The sequence below is a fragment of the Heterocephalus glaber genome, unplaced genomic scaffold (assembly GCF_053883595.1).
Source record: "Heterocephalus glaber isolate CG9 unplaced genomic scaffold, H.glaber_assembly_v1.0 deba00001452, whole genome shotgun sequence".
Taxonomy (NCBI): Eukaryota; Metazoa; Chordata; class Mammalia; order Rodentia; family Bathyergidae; genus Heterocephalus; species Heterocephalus glaber.
In genome coordinates, this window is record NW_028258302.1 from 24,676,281 (window position 1) to 24,697,901 (window position 21,621).

The 21,621-nt window shown below is 43.6% G+C and overlaps 1 protein-coding gene across 5 annotated transcripts in view; it reads right to left on the reverse strand.

Annotated features, from left to right (window-relative positions):
* The window catches only part of Fhad1 (forkhead associated phosphopeptide binding domain 1), a 162,386-nt gene extending 140,866 nt beyond the window's left edge, over window positions 1-21,520 (reverse strand). For 3 of the 5 annotated variants that reach the window (XR_015452701.1, XM_087215111.1, XM_021262836.2), the window contains exon 1: window positions 7,111-7,512. Coding sequence is in view for 3 of the 5 variants with exons in the window: in XM_087215111.1 (XP_087071237.1) it covers window positions 7,111-7,330 (220 nt within the window). In the remaining 2 variants the exon portion in view is untranslated. Of the gene's footprint in view, window positions 1-7,110; window positions 7,513-17,834 lie in introns of those variants that run through there. The other 2 variants (XM_087215112.1, XM_087215113.1) reach the window with 2 other exon arrangements.
* Window positions 21,521-21,621: the final 101 nt, after the last annotated feature.

The following is a 21,621-nucleotide window of genomic DNA, read 5'->3' on the forward strand; positions in this document are numbered from 1 at the left end:
CAGTCAAAATGAGAAAACACGTAAATAAGTCTCAAAACCAGACTTCCAGATCACCTACAGCAACCCCAAAGGGAAATGAGATGGAACACTCTGATACTCAACCACCTGGACCCACTGAACTGGCAACAAAAGGGGATCTGGAAAAAATGAAATCAGAAATAATTTCTCAGATAACAGGAGAAATTGTGCTCCTAGTGCAAGACATGATTAATAAATCTAGAGAGGAGCTGAGGAACTTGATGGAATCCCAACATAGGAAACAAATGGAATCCATAAAACAGATGCAAATAGATTTCCAGGAGATGAAAAACTACACTGAAAGTCTACACAGAAGAATGAGCCAATGTGAGGACAGAATTTCAGATATAGAAGATAAGATTGCAATTAATGACCAGGAAAAGAAAAATTCCTTCAAAATTATAAGGCAACACGAGAAATCAATCCAGCAGCTGCTAGACGATGCAAAGAAGAATGACATAAGACCGATTGGAGTCAATGAAGAAACAGGAGAGAGGGCAGATGACATAAAAAAAACTCTTCACAAAAGTAATGGCAGAAAACTTCCCAAGCAGGGGAAAAGAACTTGACATACAGATAAGTGAGGCATATAGGACTCCAAATAGCCTTGATCAAAAAAAAATCTACACATAGGCATATAATTGTTAAGACTCCAGAAACTCAACAGAAGAATAAAGTTCTACAAGCAGTTAGAGAAAAGAAACAAATCACATACAAAGGAAAGCCCATCAAAATCACAGCAGACTTCTCAACACAAACTATCAAGGCAAGAAGAGCTTGGAGTGACATATTCCAAGCCCTAAAGGAAAACAACCTCCAACCCAGATTGATGTACACTGCAAAACTATCTTTCAAAATGGATGGAGAAATAAGATACTTTCATGACAAAGAGCACCTTAGGAACTTCGTAAATACCAAACCAGCACTCCAAAGAATTTTACACAATATCCTAGGAACAGACATTGAGGATCACAACCCGAGGAAGCAAAGCAGAATGAACCCATCTGGCATGACAAGAAATTAAATGTAAAGGGGGAGAACCCAACAAAAAGAAAAAGTCATGGCAATGACAAGTCAATACATTTCAGTTATAACCATCAATGTTAACGGTCTCAATTCACCAATCAAAAGAAATAGACTGGCAGAATGGGTCAAGAAGCAAAATCCAACAATATGCTGCATACAAGAAACACACTTAATTCAAAAGGAAACTCATAGACTGAAAATTAAAGGGTGGAAAACAATACTCCATGTGACGGGAACCCCCCCAAAAAGCAGGAGTAGCTATCCTCTTTGCAGATCAAGTAGATTTCAAACCAACACTGATTAAGAGAGACAAAGAAGGACACTACATCCTTGTAAAGGGAACAATCCAAGAGGAAGAGATGACAATCATAAATATCTATGCACCAAACACTAGTGCGCCCAACTATATAAAGCAAATACTAACGGACATGAAAAGTCATATATGCACTAATACAATTGTAGTGGGGGACCTCAACACCCCACTGTTACAAATAGATAGATCAACCAGACAAAAACTAAGTAATGAAATACTAGAACTCAATTGAACTCTTGAACAAATGAACTTAACAGATGTTTACAGAGTCTTTCACCCCACAAAATCAGAATACACATTCTTCTCAGCTGCACATGAGTCATTCTCCAAAATAGACCACATACTCACACATAGAACATGTTTAAGTAAGTGCAAAGGAATTGAAGTTATCCCCTGTATATTATCAGACCATAGTGCGATGAAATTGGAGATCCCTAACAAAAGAAACTGGAAAAATTTCATAAGCACGTGGAAATTGAACAACACACTTCTGAATAACCAATGGGTCACAGAGGAAATTAAATAAAAAATCAGACAGTTCCTTCAGTTAAATGACAATGACAATACAACACGTCGGAATCTATGGGACACAATGAAAGCAGTCTTACGAGGAAATTCATAGCAGTGAATACGCATATTAGGAAAACAGAATGAGCCCAATTAAACAACCTGATGCTGCACCTCAAGCTTCTAGAAAAAGAAGAGCATGACAACCCCAGAGCTCATACAAGGGAGGAAATTATAAAGATCAGAGGAGAAATCAATGCAACGGAGACTAAGAGAACAATACAAAAAAAATCAATGAAGCCAAGAGTTGGTTCTTCGAAAGAATCAACAAAATTGACAAACCCTTAGCCAACCTTATCAGAAAAAGGAAAGAAAAGGCCCAAATCCATGCAATTAAGAATGAAAAGGGTGAAATTACAACAGACCCAGCAGAAATCCAGAGGATCATCAATACCTACTTCCAGAACCTATACACCAATAAGATGGACAACACAGAAGAAATGGACAGATTCCTAGATACATATGAATTACCAAAGTTGAACGAAGAAGACCTAAAAATTCTAAACAACCCAATATCAACCAATGAAATTGTAAACGTAATTAAAAACTTATCAACTAAGAAAAGCCCGGGCCCTGAAGGCTTCACTGCTGAATTCTACAAGACATTTAGAGAGGAACTGCTGCCACTACTGTTTAAACGCTTCAATGAAATTGAAAGGGAAGCAATACTCCCAAATTCATTCCTGGAAGCAAGCATCACCTTGATCCCCAAAACAGAGAAAGACCCAACCGAAAAGGAGAACTATAGGCCAATCTCACTAATGAACATAGATGCAAAAATTCTTAATAAAATACTGGCAAATAGAATGCAGAAGATCATCAAGAAGATCATACACCCTGATCAAGTGGGATTCATTCCAGGGATGCAGGGATGGTTCAACATACGCAAATCAATCAATGTAATACACCATATCAACAGAACCAAGGACAAAAACCATATGATTATCTTCATAGATGCAGAAAAAGCATTTGACAAAATCCAACATGCATTTATGATTAAAACCCTACAAAAAATTGGAATAGATAGTCTCTACCTCAAACTGATAAAAGCCATCTATGAAAAACCAATAGCCAATATCATACTGAATGGTCAGAAACTGAAATCCTTCACACTAAAATCAGGAACAAGACAAGGATGTCCATTATCACCACTCTTGTTCAATATAGTTCTGGAAACATTAGCCACGGCAATTAGACAAGAGAAAGAAATAAAAGGAATAAAGATAGGAAATGAAGAAATCAAATTGTCATTATTTGCAGATGACATGATACTGTATATAGAAGACCCCAAGAACTCCACCAAAAGTCTTCTAGACTTAATAACCACATTCAGTCAAGTAGCTGGTTATAAGGTCAACACACAAAAATCAATAGCTTTCCTCTACACGAATGACAGACTCACTGAGAGAGAAATAGGGCAAATAATTCCTTTCACAATAGCATCCACAAAACTGAAATACCTAGGAATCACCTAACGAAAGAAATCAAAGACCTCTTCTCAGAAAACTATGGCACTCTGAAAAGAGAGATTGAAGATGATATCAGAAAATGGACAGACATCCCCTGCTCCTGGGTAGGAAAGATTAATATAGTGAAAATGGCCATACTTCCAAAACTGCTATATGGATTTAATGCAATTCCAATTGAGATCCCAGCAGCATACTTCATGGACCTTGAGAAAACAATTCAAAAATTCATTTGGAACAAGAAGAGACCCAGAATAGCAAAAGCAATTCTAGGTAACAGAGACATGGCAGGGGGTATCACAATCCCCAACCTGCAACTACACTACAAAGCTACTGTGATAAAAACAGCATAGTACTGGCAAAGAAACAGACCTGAGGACCAGTGGAACAGATTAGAAGATGCAGAAACAACACCAGACACACTCAGCCATCTCATCTTCGATAAAGGAGTCAAACACCCTCACTGGAGGAAAGATAGCCTCTTTAATAGATGGTGCTGGAAAAATTGGGTTTCAACTTGCCAAAGATTAAAACTAGACCTATACCTCTCGCCATGCACTAAACTAAAGTCAAAATGGATTAAAGATCTAAATATTAAAATAGAAACTCTGAACCAGCTGGAACAGAGGTTAGGTACAACTCTTGAAGACATCGGTGTAGGAAAAGATTTTATGAACAAAACCTCAGTTGCCCGTGAACTAGCACAATCAATCAACAAGTGGGATCTCTTCTTATTAAAAAGCTTCTGCACAGCAAGAGAAACCACCAGTAGTGTGAAGAGACAACCCACAATGTGGGGAAAAATCTTCACCTGCTTTTCCTCAGACAAAGGTCTACTATCTCGAATCTAGAAAGAACTTAAAAAGTTCAGACCTCCCACATTGAAAGACCCAATCCGAAAATGGGCATCTGAAATGAACAGACATTTCTCAGACAAAGAAGTAGAAATAGCAAATAAATACATGAAAAAATGTTCAACATCACTAATCATTTGAGAGATGCAAATGAAAACAACGCTGAGATTCCACCTCATCCAGAAAGAATGGCTGCTATCATGAAATCAACCAATAACAAATGCTGGAGGGGCTGTGGGGAAAGAGGAACCCTGCTCCACTGCTGGTGGGAGTGTAGACTGGTGCAAGCACTGTGGAGATCAGTATGGAGATACCTCAAAGAACTAGGACTGGAAGTCCCATTTGACCCCACTATTCCGCTGCTGGGGATCTTCTCCAAAGAATTAAAAGACTCATACCATAGTGATATATGTGCACCCATGTTCATAGCAGCACAGTTTGTGATAGCTAAAACTTGGAAACAGCCCAAATGCCCATCAACTGGAGACTGGATAAAGAAGATGTGTTTTTTTTTCATAAAATGGAGTACTACTCAGCCATAAAAAATGAGAAATTAGAGACATTTATAGTGAAGTGGATGCACATTGAGGCAATACTCTTAAGTGAAATAAATAGGACACACATGTATAAATACTGAATAGTTTCTCTGGTGTGAGAAACTGAAAGTGTAAATAAGGACTAAAATGTATAATAGGTAATGTGAAATAGGAAGAAAACGGGCAAAGGGGAAGGAAGTGGGAGGGATAGGGGAAAGGAAAGAAGGGAATGGGATTAATATGAGAAAATGGAAAAATAGGAACAAAATCTTTGTAAATAGTGAAGAATGGAGGGGTTGAAGGGAGGGCTGGACAAAGGTGAAAAATAAGAACCAAGAGAGATTATGTAAAGGTGCAAATTTCCAATGATGAGTGTCATTATATTGTATACCTAAAATGTACCAATGATTAGAATGAATAATTGATAATGCAAAATAGGAAGAAAAGGTCCAGAGGGGTAGGGGTAGTGGGAGGGGCAGGGGAAAGGAAAGAAGGGAAAGGAAAAATGCTGAGAAATGGAAAAAATGGAAATAAAGTCTTTGTAAATAGGGAAGGGTGGAGGGGGTGAAGGGAGGGCTAGGAATGGGGAAAAAATAAGAACCAAGATGCATTATGTAAAGGTACAGTTCCCAATGAGAAATGTAATTGTGTTGTATACCTAAAATATACCAATAAAAGAATCGAACAACAACAACAAAAAAAGTACACATGTGACATCCTCCATCTCAATGCATACAGGTGTGACATCCTCTATCTCAAAGTCGGATATGTGTGACTTCCTCTATCTTAATGTCATATATGTATGCACATGTGACATCCTCTTTATTTTTTATTTTTTTATTTTTTTGGTACCGGGGATCGAACTCAGGCCCTTTCGCTTGCAGGGCAGGTGGCAGAACCACTGAGCTAAATCCCCGGCGACATCCTCTTTCTTGATGTTATACCCATGTGACATCCTCTATCTCAGTGCCCTACACATGATATCCTCTATCTTAATGTCACATCAAAGAACAATAGTCCTCTTTTCTTTTTAACTGAAAAGTCACTAAAACGCAAAGCTGTTGGACCCCAGGTGAACACAAAAGTCCTCTAGTTGTGACAGTAGAGATTCCCAGAGTGTCCTACTTTTTATAGACATCTCTCAGCACTCACTGAGTCCCTGACAAGTGCCAGCCACTGTGTCCCAACTACTCTTCATCTGCAGAACAACCCTCAGGGTGGTCATCATTACTGCTTCACAGACATCGAGGTAAGGTCCCCAGCAGTAAGGGCGTGGAGAGAAAGCCGGGCCTTTGCACAGAGCCACCAGGTGGAGGGCTTATTGCTTATCATAAAGATAGGTCTCTTTCCGGGCAAAGGTTGGGGTTCCTTGAGCTTGGGACCCCTCAGCTGGGACCCAGCCTCTGGATGTGTGCATCTATTTGGGCTGTTCTGCACTTCTGCCCCCTAGGGTCCTAGGGACAAGGGGAGCCGATGACCCATGTAGCTGGTGCTGCCTGTGGTGCAGTGTGTAGTGCAGCCCTTTGTCTCTTCTGGCATCCATTAAGCTTGTTAGCTGTAAGCGGGGTAAAATCTCAGCTGCCACAATTCCCAAGAGTCTGCTCCTCACTCCATCTCCAGCCTCCAGAGCTGCCAGGGCTGACACTTGTGGGCTGCAGCAGATACTTGCTGAATGAATGGGAGCACAAAATGATGCCTGCAAGTAATCAGTGCAGCCTCAGCATCTTCCTGGTAGCTAGCTACCTTCCACTTTCCCCCTCTGTGCCGTCCTACAAGACAGGTAGGGAAACTCCAAGTCTATTTCTTTAGCTGTCTGGGTTAGGCAATATTTCCCCACCGTAATCTTGGCCTGTGCAGTCAGACCTGTCTGGAAGCACTGCAGAAAGCGACCTGAAAGCGTTAAACTCTGTAAATGAGTTCTTACTTGATGCCACAGAGCGCCAGCCAGAGTAAAGAGGAAAGTGCTCCAGTCCTCCGTTCCCGGGCCAAGATGAGTCAGAACTGAACTACAGCACAGGAGCAAAATTTCTGTTGCGGGCTCCCAGGTCTCAGTGGCTCGGGCTGCAGGACCTCGTCGAGGTTATATGTGGGAAGACGAGGGGATCTCTCTGGCCAGTGGGTGTCCTCCATAAATCAGGGGCGGCAGGGGGCTCTCCTCCTAATCCTGGATGCAGCCCTCTGGACACCCTAGGGGGCGTGAGGCCCCCGGCAACCCAAGCCCAGATCTGGGGGGATGGGGCCGGTAAACCACCCTCAGCCCTCCAGCCCACGTCCTCACTGGGCGGGCATCTGCCCTGGTCTGCTGCCCAGGGTCGGCCAGCCACACTTACCTGGCAGGAGGAAGCCTGTGCTCGGTCCTCCGCCGAGAGCCCAGCCGGCCCGCTCCGGGGCGAGGCCGCCGGGTCCGGGAGTCTCCAGCTCGCAGCCGGAACTCCGAGCCCTTGCCCACCCCGCCTGTGTACGAGTGTCGCCTTGGCAACGCCATGTTGTTGAGGGGGCGGGGCCTGAGAGGGCGAGGCGGGGCGGGGCCTCAAGCGGAGCCTGCTCCATCCCACAGTTGGGGAAACTGAGGCACAGAGGTAACCCTCACAGGAACTTTTAGAGCAAGAAAGAAATAGAGAGGGCATTGCAGAGGGATGCAGGCGCCTTTTTGAAAGGAAGAGGGTTTCTACTCTGTGCTGGGGAAAGGCTGTTTCCCAAAGCCCTACTGTCCAGGCCTCCCGTTAAAACGGACATTTATTCATTCTTTTGTTTTTTCTTTGTCTCTGGGAACCCCCCCCCCCCCCGCCCCGGTGCTTGTAAGCTCAGACTGTGGTCCCAGATTTGACTGGATCAGTCTCTGTCCTCAAGAAACCCCTGGCTGTCCCGTGTGCTTGGATGGGGGAAGGGTGTGCCTGGAAGATGTGCAAAGCCTTTCTGGGTCCCCACCTGTCCCGCCTGTCTCTTACTGACTCCCACCTGTGGAAGCCCTGGCACTGTTCCCTTAAAGCCTCATGTCATAGGCAGGTAGGGACTGAGGAGGGGTATTGAGAAAAACTCAGTAGGTTTTTGTTCGAAAAATGAACTATGGTGTACTTGACCCAGGGCAACCAGAAGGCCATATAAGAGAGACCTCATGAACATGAATTTGGGGTGCTCATGGACATCAGAGTCTCCAGCCAGCTGCTGCCCCAGCTCCCTCCCCTAGTCACACTCCCTATACTCTTTTGTAGCAAATTCTTGTCACCAACATAGACCCAGGACCCTGTCTTGCTCACTACCAGTCAGACCCCAATGAAACCCAGCTGCCATGAGCTAGAACTTTGCCCCTGCCAGGCTTTACAGTCACACGATGCTGTTAGGTGATCTCTCAAAGGAGAAACGCCAGCTGACCTTCAGAGCCAGTGGAGCAGAAACTGCCAAAGTCTGACTGGATGTGCCCTCCCCCAGGGTGCTGTCAAACTCTCCACACCCAAGTCCCTGTCATCTGTGCTTGTTTCAGAAACAAAATAAAACACCCAATAACAGGGTTTTATGATATTGTTTTCTGGGCTGAAAGAGTTCTACCTTGCTCTAAATAATGATGGTATATTAAAAATACTGCTCAGAAGAAAAAAAAAATCCAGTTTATTTGGGCTCCCTGGTGGTGCTTGTAATATATCTGCTTTTTTGAGCTCTGGGTGGTCACCAAGGCCATGCTGTAGGATGGGTATAGTCAGAAACGTTGGCATCTGACAAACCTGACTTCCCACCCTGTCTCTGTTGTTCCTGCTGTCCTCATTCATACTACTGGAGTGAATAATGTTAGCTGGGCCTTCTACCTGCCAGGGCCCGGCCTCCATCCTTCACAAGGGTCCTCTCATTTAACCCTTGCTGTAACTGTGCACGGGGGAGAAGCACCCAGGATGGTAACTGTGCATAGGACCACCAAAAAGGTCAGCACTGGTCATTATTTCTATGAAATGACCCCTCTTCACAGGGAAAATAATGCTTAGAAAGGCAGAAGGTACCTGAAGTCCCAGCAACTAGAAAATCTGGCTGGAATCTGCAGATTGGTCTCCATCTTAATGATTTTTTGACTTCATGTTGGTGTGAAAGTGATGATGCATTCAGTAGTAACCATACTTCAAATTTTGAGTTTTGGTCTTTCCCCAGGCTGGCGATAGGGTATGCAGTATGATATTCTCTGTCTGTGTCTCTTTGTTTCCCTGAAGTACTGGGGATCAGACCCAGGGCCTTGTGAGTGCTAGGCAAGTGCTCTCTCACTAAGCTCCAACCCCAGCCCAGGTACTTTCTTGATGCTGGGCAGTGGCAGTGGGCCACAGCTCCCAACCGACACGTGATCACAAGGAGAAACAGCTGGTTCTGTTTGGTGGCCTGTGTGGAGCCAGGCCACACAGAAGGTGAGCAGTGGGAGAGGAAGCCAAGCTTCATTTGTGTTTACAACCTCTCCTGTTGCTCATGTGACTGCCCGAGTTCCACTCCTGTCAGATCAGCAGCCAAATTAGATCCTCATAGGAGGATCTAATTGAAGCCTTCTGGAAACTGTGTGTGTGAGTGGTCTAGGCTGTGCTCTCCTTGTAAGAATCTAAAGCAATAATGATAGAAATAAAGTGCACAGTAAGTATAACACACTTACTGTGAAATCACTCCAAACCACTGGCCCCACACTGGTCAGTGGAAAAAGTGTCTTCCATTAAAAAGGGTCAGGATAACTTACCAAACATCACCACTGCTGCTATAAGGTGTTGCTAAGCTGTGAAGTTGGGTGCATTCAATGTATTTTTTACTTACAGTATTTTTGATTACTTACAATTTTACTTACAATATTTTGATTATCAGGACCTAACCTCATTGTTAGTCAAACAGTAGCTTTAGATGTGCAGGAAAGGTATTTTCCCTGGCGGACTATGGGAGACAGCTGTCACAACCACAAGAGGACACCTGCTTTCCCTCGCTTCTGAGCAGGCTGAGCTGCTGGCTGTCCCACAGGCCCAGGCAGGGCCCATGTGGAGGAGGCGCCACAAGCTAAGAGGAGGCAGCTCAGGCCTGCCACCCACCCCACCTGCCTGATGCCTGTATTACTGGACTTCCTTCCTGCCCCATAAAAACTCATTCCCTCCCAGCCGCCTTCTCTGGACTGTCCTGTGCTCCCTGGAGACCTGCCTGGTGTTCTTCCCTTGGCCCTTACATTCCAACATGACATGAGTGCTGACTTCAGCCCCAGCCCCAGCTAGGAGAGTCAGGGAGCCTCCATCAGCCTCTGCTAGGGAGAAGGAGCCAGAGAGTGGAAGAGCAGGAAATAGCCAGGCAGTTGTGCAGGATGAGAGATGACAGAGAGCAGAAGGTCCACTAGAGACTCCCTTGCCTGTTAACCTGGCCATATAAGCTTAGCAAGTACTGATTTTTATATACAGATACACACAGAGACCCACAAAATAACTTCAAATCATGGAAAGAGTAGCTGGTACCTGAGGCCTTCTGCAGCTGCCCTGGCCCCTTCCCCAGCAGGAGATGGGAAAGCATGGAGCTTGGTCTTTAAAGGGCTCCTCTGTTGCTGTGTTGGAACATTCATTTCTCTTGCAAGTCAGTCTTCAAAGTCAGTTCCCTTGCTTCCTCCTGTTCTGCCTGTGTGTTTCATTCAAGAACAATCCTTAACATCTATTGCGTCTCTCCCTGCTGCAATGGGAGGATAGCCCAGTCTCAGCTCAGGGCACATACACCTGGGAAGAGCTTTGATTTGCATCATGTCTCAGTGCAGACCCAGAGCAAACCTGATGGTTGAGCCATGCCTGTCATTCTGACCAGATGCCCTCGGGCCTTTCTGGAGGTGAACATCAGAGGCAGGCTGAGGTCCTTCTCAGGTGACTCCTTCAGGGGACTCCCGGGAACCCAGAATTCTCTGCTGGACAGTTTCTTTAATTCTACTTCTAGGCATCTGGACAAACCTCCAGCATTTTTTGTGAGTCACACATAACCTTTAGCAATGTGGTAACAAATCCAGGAAATATTTATGAAGCTCAGCAGGTACCAGCTACTGGGTCACACATGGTTTTATGTAATCCTTAGCCCAACCCTTACAGAAGGGAGAACTGAGAGACAGAGAAGTCAAGTAACTTACCCAGTGAGCATCTGTTTAAGTGGAGGTTCTAGGGTTCCACCCCTGAGTGTCTGACTCCAAAGTGCTGCATTTTGCTCAACTTTCATCAAAGGTAACATATGCACTGAAAAGTGCACAGGTCTGAAGTGTGCACCTGATGGATTTTTATGAAGTGTGCACCCCACCCACCCAGGAGTCACAGGGTCATAGAGCATGTACATGTGGAGCTTTAGGACATTCTGCTGAAGAATTTTCCCAGGTGCTTGGTACCAACTCTCATTCCCTCAGCAGGGTATGAACAATTCCAGTCCAAGCTTTTAAATGCTATCCTCCTTGTCCTTACAAAGGGGCATTCTTGGGACAGTAGGTCCTAAACCTGGCCCCATGTGCCAGGCCAAGTGCCCAGACCGCCCCTACAGACTTCTGGGTGGCCAGAGGGCCAGAATATAAACCAGATCCTACTACACTCTCAGATGTTCACGCATCTCAGGTGTCCGGAGCAGCACCTGACACCGAGCTGGCACTTGATGAAATTTTAAAAAATTAAACAAATTCTTTTAGGAGCAAGGAGACCCAGAAGGGGGCTTGAGAGAGGGTGTGAGCCACTGAATAGGGGTGAGGGGAATTTGATTCGTCTGAGCCTGTGTTTCTGGGATAGAGTCCGATGCTTAACAGATGTACCCTCCATCTCTGTGACTGGAGCTTGTCTAGTTTAGTTGTTTTGTTATCTACAGAAACCGTCAGTCCCAGGGAGGGAGGCCCAAGAACTGTGTGCCACTCTCTGTGGTACTTGACTGAGTATAAGAAGCAAACACAGGGACTGCTTCCTTGGTGGCTGCTAAGTTGACATTTTGGCTCCCTTTGACCTTGGACCCACAGGGGCTCTAGCGCTTCTAGCAACTTCCTGTCCTGGGACTCTCCGTGCCTGTTTGTTGAACAGCAAATCCAGAAGGAGAAGGTGGCCCTGAGTTTCTGCCAAGAGCAAGCAGACAGGTGCCTGCCATTGGGGGCTCCTGCCTCTCTGCCAGCTGCTTGCCTCCCAGAGGTCCAGGTTAGGGTGACCTCATCCTGTATCACCTCCCTTGCTTTCTGGAGGTTTTTGGCCCTTTTTAAGGCTATCTGCATGTTTTTCTCATTTCCATGGCTCTGATGTTTTGATACTGTTTCAGGCCTTTCTTGGCACACAGACTTTTTATCTTCCTTTCCTGGCACATGACCCTGTGCCTCTCTAGACTTTTCTGCTCAGGTCTCCTCTGAAGCATTCCATTTGGTCTAAATATGTCCAGTTTTCCCTCCTTCCTCACTGTGCTCAACATAGGCTCTCTCTTTTCCCAAGAACAACTGCCCTTTTCTCCCTGGCCCTTCACCTAAGTCCTCATCTTTCACCGTGTTTTCTGACTTCTTCTAAGAATGGATTGTTTTTTGAAACTTGATCTCAAAGATCATCCCTTCTAATCTGGGTCTGACCTTGGATCGCTGTCAAGAAGTAAGGAGGCAGAAATGTTTCTGGGCAATTAGGGTCCACGGCAGCAGGACTGAGTACTCCTCCAAGGGTCAGAGGGGCTCTGGGATGGAGAAGGGGGACATTCTTCTTCTTGGGTGGGAGTGGAGGAGTCAGCAAAGCCTCTAAGGAAAAAGCATTTGAACTGAATCCTGAAGGATTTCAGGAGGTAGAGAAGGGGAGAAGAGCATGGGGGAAGGGGAGGCCAGGGAATGGAGGCTGGAAGGGAGCCCAAGTGTGGTGGTGTGGGGTGTGAGACAAGTGTGCTTGGCCTGCATGTTTGTCTGCTTTTCATAGTGTGTCAAAGGATCTCTTTCTGTGGAGTGACAGATCACAAACTGGCTTCAGCATCAAAGCAAATTCACTGATTCCTACAAATAAAAAGGGTCCATGTGAGGTCATCAGGCCTTGGCCTCTTTCTGTGCTTAGCAATGCTTTTGACCACATAGATCCAGCCACAGACAAATCTCTGCGTAGTGGTTCTCGAAAACCTGTCACAACCTCTCAGCTTTGAATCCCCAGGAGAATGGTGAGTCTTTGTCCTAGGCTCATCAAAAGGCCTTGCTGCTTCTCATTCGCTTTGTTTTTTTGGTACCGGGGATCGAACTCGGGTCCTTGTGCTTTTGAGGCAGGCGGCGGAACCACTGAGCTAAATCCTTGACCTCATTTTCTTTCTTTCTTTATTTTTGAGACAGGATCTCACTATGTAATTCAGGCTGGCCTTGAACTCACTAACTCGCCCAGGCTGGCCTTTAATTTATGGCAATCCTCTTGGCTCAGCCTCCCAAGTACTGTGACTACAGGCATGTACCACCACACGTGACCTCATTTTCTCTGATTGGGTCCCAGGCCATTCCCAAGTGGGAGCTGGTTTGCTCTGATTGGCCAGGCTTGAGTCACATGTCCATCCCTGTGGTCAGCAATGGAGTCACCTCTACCAGGAAGACATTGAGAGACTAGGCTGAGACTGGAAGAAGAGGATGGTCCTCAAAAGAAGACTGAAACACTGCAACATTTTTGAAGACAGGTGACTCAATATCAGGTGGCAGAAACTTCAGATGTCTACCAAATGGCTAATTTGTACAAATCATTTTAATTTACCTTCCAATCTGGATTTATGTCCTTTTTCTTGGAAAACTGAAACATCTGGCAGTATCTGGGCTTTTCTGCATCTACAGCAACAATCTCCTGGGGTTGAGGGGAGGCTGCCCTCCTTGAAGAGACTGAGTTCTCCCTGCCAGCTGCAGGCACTCACATTTCTTCCCTGGGTTCTGCCAGCACTTGAGTTTTTACCCTTGGCATAATGTGCTTATGAAGACAAATCTATTTTTCTCATGAAATGGAAGTACCAGAGGTACAAATGTTAAATAGGTCTTCCTGTGGTCCCACTCACTCCTGAGGTCAAACACGTAGCCTCATTTTTATGTTATGTTAGAATCTGAATCTGATAATTCCAGCATCTGAAGTCTTGGGAGAGGGGACTCTCAATCCATTTGTTCTTTCTGCTTATACTTGCTCTTTCTCAGATGTTTAGTAATTTGATTGTGAACTCATTTTTATTTTTATTTTTTTCACTATTTTATTTTTGCATACATATTTGGTTAAAAATCAGTGAATTTCTAGGCCTGGTTCGGGTAACTGAAGAGCTGTCATCAGTAGCTTATATTGTCTAGACCCAAGGTATGCTGCAAATACAGTCTGAAGTAAAAAGGGAAATAACATCTTTATAAAGATAGGCTTGGATATTCTAATCCATTATGAAGATGTTTCTTTTCTCTGGCAGCAGGGCTGATTGATACCTGGCTGCGAGGGCACCCTTCACAGGGAAAGCCAAGAAAGCAGGCTACAGACCACCAAAAACTAAACCAATCAATTCAGCCCATGTCATGGTACATGTTTGTGAACTCATTTTTTTTTTTTTTTTTTTTTTGTTACCTAGGATTGAACTTGGGACCTTGTGCTTGCGAGGCAGGCGGTGGAACCACTGAGCTAAATCCCTGGCCCTGTGAACTCATTTTTGATTTGAAATTAATCTGTGGGAATTCTGAGAGGTCTAGTTCCAGTTGCTTTCCTCTGAGAGAAATTTTTGGTTGTTTCAGCTGGATGCCAGGGGTGCTACTGATCTATGGGCTCTTACACTTACTCCTTCAGCTTGGAGTTTCCCCTATTGAATGAATGGATTGGAAACTTAATCCCCAACCCCATGTGATTAGACATACATAGGGCTGACAATCACCATCATTATTATTGTGGATGTTATTAATTTCCATTCCAGAGCCTATAGATTCCTTTTTGAGGTTGTCCAGAAAAAAGTATTTAAAGTCCTCTTCCTAGGATGGCTAGCACAGTGGAAGGTGCTGACTCTATATGGGTTCTTTAGATTTGGCTAAGTCTCTGTGTAAAGCCTTAACCTCCCATTTCCAGCCCACTAGTACCCTAAATGGATAGGCATTTATCCTGAGGGAGCCCTAGCATTTGTGCTCATGCTTTGACTGTAGATCACTCTGCCCATGTTCGTGTGTCTGTTGCTGTGGGACTGCTTACTTAAACATTTTGTTCTTTTATTATGGAATTTTTGAAATATGCACAAAAGCACAGAAAAAAGTATAATTAATGACTCATACCCCTCATCCAGCTTCGACATTTTCCTAATCTTATTGCCTCTCTCTTTTCTTCCTTTTTGGATGAATTTAAAGCAAACTGGATTATTTCATCCATAAATATTTCCCAATTGAAAGGATTTTTTCTTTACATCACCCCCTTTATGACATTATCACAACTAACCATGTGAATAATGATCACTGAATATCTTTTGATCCTTAGTTTATGCTCATATTCTCTTGGTTCTGTTCAAGACGTCCCTTTACTATTGGTTTGTTATGATCAAAATCTAGAAGTGTTTGGTGGCTATGTCTCTGAAATCTCTTTATTCTGTAACATCATTTCCCTTTTAAAAAATCCACTGATTTTTTAGAGAAACCAGTGGGTCTTTTGTTCTGTAGGATATTTACATCCTGGATTTGGCCGATTGCTGCTTTGCAGTTTCAATGATTTGTAACTTTCTTCCCCCATGTTAACCATAATCTAGTAGAACTAGAGGCCTGATTTGTTCAGAGTACCTCATGGGCAGCCCATGTTTTTCCTCCTGCATCCTATCATAAGTGTGTAACTCTGGTCAGCCCATTTTAATACAGTGAGAAATTGGGGTCTTTCTTCTACATATCTTTTTCTAGCATCACTTGTTGAAGAGACTTTCCTTTCTCCAATATATGTCCCTACTGCCTTTGTTGGAAATCAGCTGACAATAGCACACAGGTTTATTTCTGAGTTCTCTAATCTGTTCCATTGGCCTCTGTGTCTGTTTTTATGCCAGTCACATAACTTTTAAGTGTGTTGTGAAGTCAGGTGTTGCAATGCCTCTGGCTTTGTTCCTTTGGCTGAGAATTTCTTGGGCCATTTGTGGTCTTTTGAGTGTCCACATACATTTTAGGAATGCTTTCTCTATTATTGTGAAGAATACCATTTCCACTTTGGTAGAAATTAGATTGAATGTATAGACAGCTTTGGGTAGTATGGACATGTTAACAATATTAATTCTTCCCATCCATGAACATGGGATGCCTTTCTATTTTTTGGGTGCCATCTTCTATTTATTTCATCAATATTCTGTAATTTTTATTGTAGAGATCCTCCACTTCCTTGGTTAGATTTATTCCTCAGTATTTATTCATTTATTTTTCATAGCTGTGAATAAGATTGCTTTCTTACTCATTTTATTGTTAGTGTGTTAATTTTTGCATGTTGATTTTGTATTCTATAATGGTACATGCATTATGTATTCTATAATGGTGCTGTATAGAATTATGGTACATTTTTAATCATGCCAAGATTGGTGAGTAGGATCAGTGCTAACAGAATGATCCATCCATTGTAAAGTCCTATTCAAATCTTCTTTTTCCTCCAACAACATTTTGATTTTATTTTAAGTTATGGTAAAATATACCTTAACCATTTTACCACCTTTTGCCATTTTAAGCATACAGTTCAGTAGTGTTAAGTATATCCATATCTGGACAACTAATCTTCAGAAATATTTCAACTCACAAATTGAAACTCTGTATCCATTAAACATAAACTTCCCATTTTTCCTACCTTCCAGTCGCTGGCAATTATCATTCTTTTTGTTTCTATGAATTTGACTATTGTTTGTACCTTGTATAAGTGGAATCATAAAATACAGTTTGTTTAGGTAAGGCAGAATCAGTGATTGATTCTTTCCCTTTAGCTGTTAATATTTAGAGTAAAAAGCAAACATAAAAAATAGCTAATGCATTTAAAATATCACTAGGAATATGGATTAAACTTGTAGATGTGTTTCAATCCTTTGAAGCCACTATTTGGTTTGATGCTCACGTGGTCCCATGTCAGAGGTCCACTCATGGTGGCTCTGTGGCCTTTGTTTTTCCAGGTGTGAACCATTCAGTATTTAGCTATAACCTTTGATGTTTGTATAGCACTGGTGTGGTCCTTAGGCAAACATTTTTTCTCGATTTTCCTTCCTCATACAAAGAAGTGGGACAGGATGAACTATAAAAACATTCCTGCTCAAAACCCTACTTTCTGTAGCATTTTCACATATGGTTTTATTCATTTGATTCTCCCAGTCTTGTGACCCAGAACAGATTAATATTTCCTTTTACAACATGGAAATTGCCAGTCAGGTGGCAGTATTTTTTCTAATTCTCCATCCTGAAAATTTTCTCAAGAAGACTGAAAGCTGTGGTTTTCAACTAGGAGAATTTTGTTCCCCAGTGACTTCTGACAATGTCTGGAGACATTCTTAATTGTCACATGTATTAGTCACTTTCTGTCCCTATGGCAAAATACCTGAGATAATTAATCAGCTTATAAGGAAGAAATTTGTTTCGGCTCATGGTTCCAGAGGTTTCAGTCCAGAGTCAGTTGACTTGTTTTGGGGTCTGTGAGGTGAACAGAATGGTGGGAAGTGAGTGGTGGAGGAAGCTGCTCGATACATGGTGGCTAGGGGAGAGAAGGGAGAGGGGCGAGGGGGTGGGATCAAGCATCTCCGCCAAGGGCTTGCCCTTGGTCATCTCACTTCCTCCCACTAGGTCCAACTCCTAAAGGCTCCACTGCCTCTCAGTATCACCACAGCCTCATAATAACGCTTTCAACACAGGGCTTTTGGAGACATTTAACATCCAAACCCTAACACTGCACTTGGGAGGTGCTCCAGCATGTAGTGAGTAGAGGCTGGGGAAGCTGCTGACCCCCAACAACGAGCAGAGCAGCCTGCAGCCTTGGCCCAGCATTAATGTGACCCAGTCCCAAATGTGCCAAGGTTGAGAAACTCTGACTTGAAGCAATCCATAGAGATAAAAATCATACTCCATTTAATTCAATGTTTGTTCAATGAAAAGATGTATAAAAATGTACACACAGAAGAATTCAATTACCTGGACAGTAGAACCACAGGACACACACATACAACCGAAGTGTTTGATGTTCTTTGTTTCCCTTTTGGTCTTATTCCTGGCTCTTATTTTGCCTCATGAGACTCTTCTATTATTGGCCTGAGGAAAGAATAATGGGCAATTTTTACTGCTTTTAACCAATGGAAAAAATTTAAAATAAAACTCTGGTTTATTTTAACCCACAAAATACTTTCTGGTCTTTTAACCCAGAAAATAAACATTAAAATCAAGTCTTAAGTTTTTTTACCCGATTCTTTTTTTTTTTTTTTTTTGGTACGAGGATTGAACTCAGGACCTTGGGCTTGTGAGGCAGGCAATGGCCCCACTGAGCTAAATCCCTGGCCCAACCTGATTCTTTTTCTGTCATTTTGATTAATTAAATTGATGTTTTTAATAAACTTTGCATTACCTTTTAGTACTTAAAATTATTGTCTTTGTCTGCCTCTACCTTCTCCCATAAGATGTACCTTTCTGTGTCTTTCTCTCTGCTGGATTTGTGCTGATTTAAAAGAATTCAGTTGGTGTGAAAATGAATTTACTATTTGCAAATGCTAGCATGACCTATCCCTTCCTATTCAAAAAGTCAGTCCATGAATTAGTACTTTGAATTTGATTTTGAATGATTTTTTTTTTTCAGTGCTGGGGAATGAACTCAGTACCTCATGCATGCTAGGTAAATGCTTTACCACTGAGTTACATCCTTAGTCCTGAAACTGATTTTAAAACAAAAAATAGGGCTGGGGATTTAGCTCAGTGGTGCCAGTGCCTGTCTGGCAAGCCTAAGGTCCTGAGTTTGATTCCTAGTACCGGAAAAATGATACAAAACAAAACAAAAAACCAGACAATAAATTTGTCAGAAATAAAAAGAAAAATGCACCTCCCCCTTTTTGCTCTTTCTTTAACTTTGAAAGAGACAGCAAATTAGATAAAGCAGGTATATTTATTCACTAGTTCCTATCAAGTATTCACTCAATTTCTCTTATGTGCACATATGGCCTGTCAGATTTTATCCAAAAAGTAAAAGTTCTATACCACATTATTATCTTATTTTTTTCTTCTCTGTATTTTCTTAAAGTAGATATGCTAATGATTTTTCTTGACTAGGCATGATCATCAAGGAGAAATTCAGAAATATGATATTTCAAGGGTAAATACAACGAATATTGCTTGGTCTTTAAAAATTCCAGCATAATTTCTAAATTTTCTATAGTGCTGAGCCCAGTTTATCTTGGAGAAGCATGCTGTATTACTTGGGATTGATTTTTTTGAGATTTATAACCCAGGGGGAAAACATGCCATAACTTTTGCTTCCAAAATTATATTTTAGTTATTTTATTTTGTTATATACCTTTCATTGGTTCCAATGCTTTTAAATAATCTGAAATTTCTCTGGGCCAGGGATTTAGCTCAGCGGTTTCACTGCCTGCTGCACAAGCATAAGGACCCGAGTTAGAGCCCCGGTACCAAAATAAAATAAAATAAAATAAAATAAAATAAAATTTCTCAGAGTCTGAGTTTTAAGAAGCATCAACCATTATCTTTCCCACATCCCTAATACTACTGTTAATAAATTCCAGGTTATTACAGTTTATTAAAATTCCATTAAAGGTAGGGTTGGGAGTAGATGGAGAAAAGGAGAAAGGGAAGAGAAATCTGTTTATATGGTGCCATGGAGAATTAGATTTTTAATTCTGGCATAGGGGGAGGGATGGAAAGACAATCTTTGTAAAAGTGACACGTTTTAAAATGCTAAGTAGCATACTCAGGGTGTCATCTGAGGACAGCTCCCTCCTTTTTGATAGAGGTGATGCTGGGTGGTCCAAGTCTAGGACTGGGGTCCCACTGCCCAAGAGAACAAGTTCCCCTCATCCAGGGCAGTTTCTCAATCTTGACATTATCGGCTTTGGGATAGGGTAACTCTTTGTTGTGGGGACTGGGCATCTCTGGGCCTGCCTCAGTCTCCTCATCTGTATATTGTGTGTGTCAGATGATTGTGGCTTTAAATCAGTTATCATCTAAGCATTTTGCACTAATGTTTAAAGTGATCAGCACTTCGTAAGTGCTGATATTGATCTTACTAAACTGGGATGCTGCCCAGTTATCATGCATGTGGCTCCAGAGATCACTGACCCTTGTTCTCTCACAGCTGCAGGGCAGGATGTCCAAAATCAGCATCACCTGGGCTGAAATCAGGGAGTCCACAGGCCACACACCCTTTGGAGGCTTTGGGGTAGAACTTTTCCCTTCCCTCTTCCAGCTTCTGGGGCTCCAGCCCCCTCTCCTCCCTGTGGTCATGTTGCTCCGCTCTTCTGTGTGTATCATCTTCCTGTCTCTCACTCACAAGGACACTTGTGGCTGGCAGTTAGAAGCCATTCAGAAAACCCAGGATAACCTCATCTCAAACCCTGAATCTCATCACATCTGCAGAAACCTTACCATGTGGGTGAGAGGCCCATGTTCCAGAGATCAGGGTCTCATACCTTTGGGGCCACCATTCAGTACACAAGCCCCAAGCCTTTTCTTCCCCAGTGAGGGTCTGGGCTGGGCAGACACCCCAAAAGCTGTCTCCCAGAAGCCAGATGGACAGCCCTCCTGGAACACCACCTCTCAGCTCCCCGGGACCTTTCTGTTCAGCTATTTTTTGCCTATTTGTTCAACAGTCAGGAAGAAGCAGGAAGAGTAATGGAGAGCATGCCCAGCCAGGGACAGGAGACTCGGAGGGCCACGGGGTGGTGTCCCTGCCACAGAGTTGATCTGACAGCTCCCCATTATTATGTATTTGCGTCTGGAAAGTGAGAGTTGGGGACAGGGTGCCACTGTCACTTCCAGGTAAGAAAGGGATCCACCTCCTGCTTGCTGGGAGCTTGTTGGGAAACCTCCAGAGCCTGAGAATTTTCTCTTCCAACCAAGTGCCCAGGCAGGGACTGCCCTGCAGCTCACTCCAGGCCTGCCACCACCAGGAAGGCACCCTTTGAACTCAGGGTTCCCTCCAAGGCCAAAGCCTGACTGGAGGTCTCACTCCCCTCCTCTGACCTACCCTCCGTCATCTGTGGTCCCTGGGTGTCTCTCATTGAGTGGCTTCCCTGCTGTGCTGGTGATGGCTGTCCCCTCTGGAGGACGTGCTCAGCCACTGTCAGAGCTGGGGGCAGATGACAGCCTGTTGTCTCCCTCCCTGTCCAGTTCCCAGGAAAGGATGTGGGGAGGATTTGTGGACAGGTGGAGAGCTGCTGCTGAAACCAGAACTTTCTAGCTACACATAGGCTCTTGGGACACGCAGTCCCCATTCAAAGTCTGCAAGGAAATGTTCTTTACATGGAGCTACATAGAGAAGTAAGATTTCAGGCTCTGGGGCCAGATCTGTGACCTCAAGTTCATTCACTGTGATGTGACTGCTGGGGACCACAATATTGATTATGCCCCATGTTAAGCATCAATTACTGGGAACCCCTGAAACATTACTGGAAACCTCTGCAGTAGGCTCCAGCCTCCTGCTCAGTGTATGATGCAAGCCTGAGAAGAAAAACTAAAAGACAGAACGAAGAGAAACAGAAAGCCGGGAGCCAGGACGGCCTTGGGGTTCCCAGTAGTGACTCAGGGTGTTTAATGCCCCCAAGCATCAGTGAGCTAGCCTGAGACTGGCAGTGGCATCAAGTGGTACTGAATGGAGTGGTACCGAGGACACGTGACATATGTGGCATGCTTGGCCATACCAAGTATCCTGTGCCTGTTGATACCAAATAGCTATTAGTATTGCTATCGTTCCCCGAGG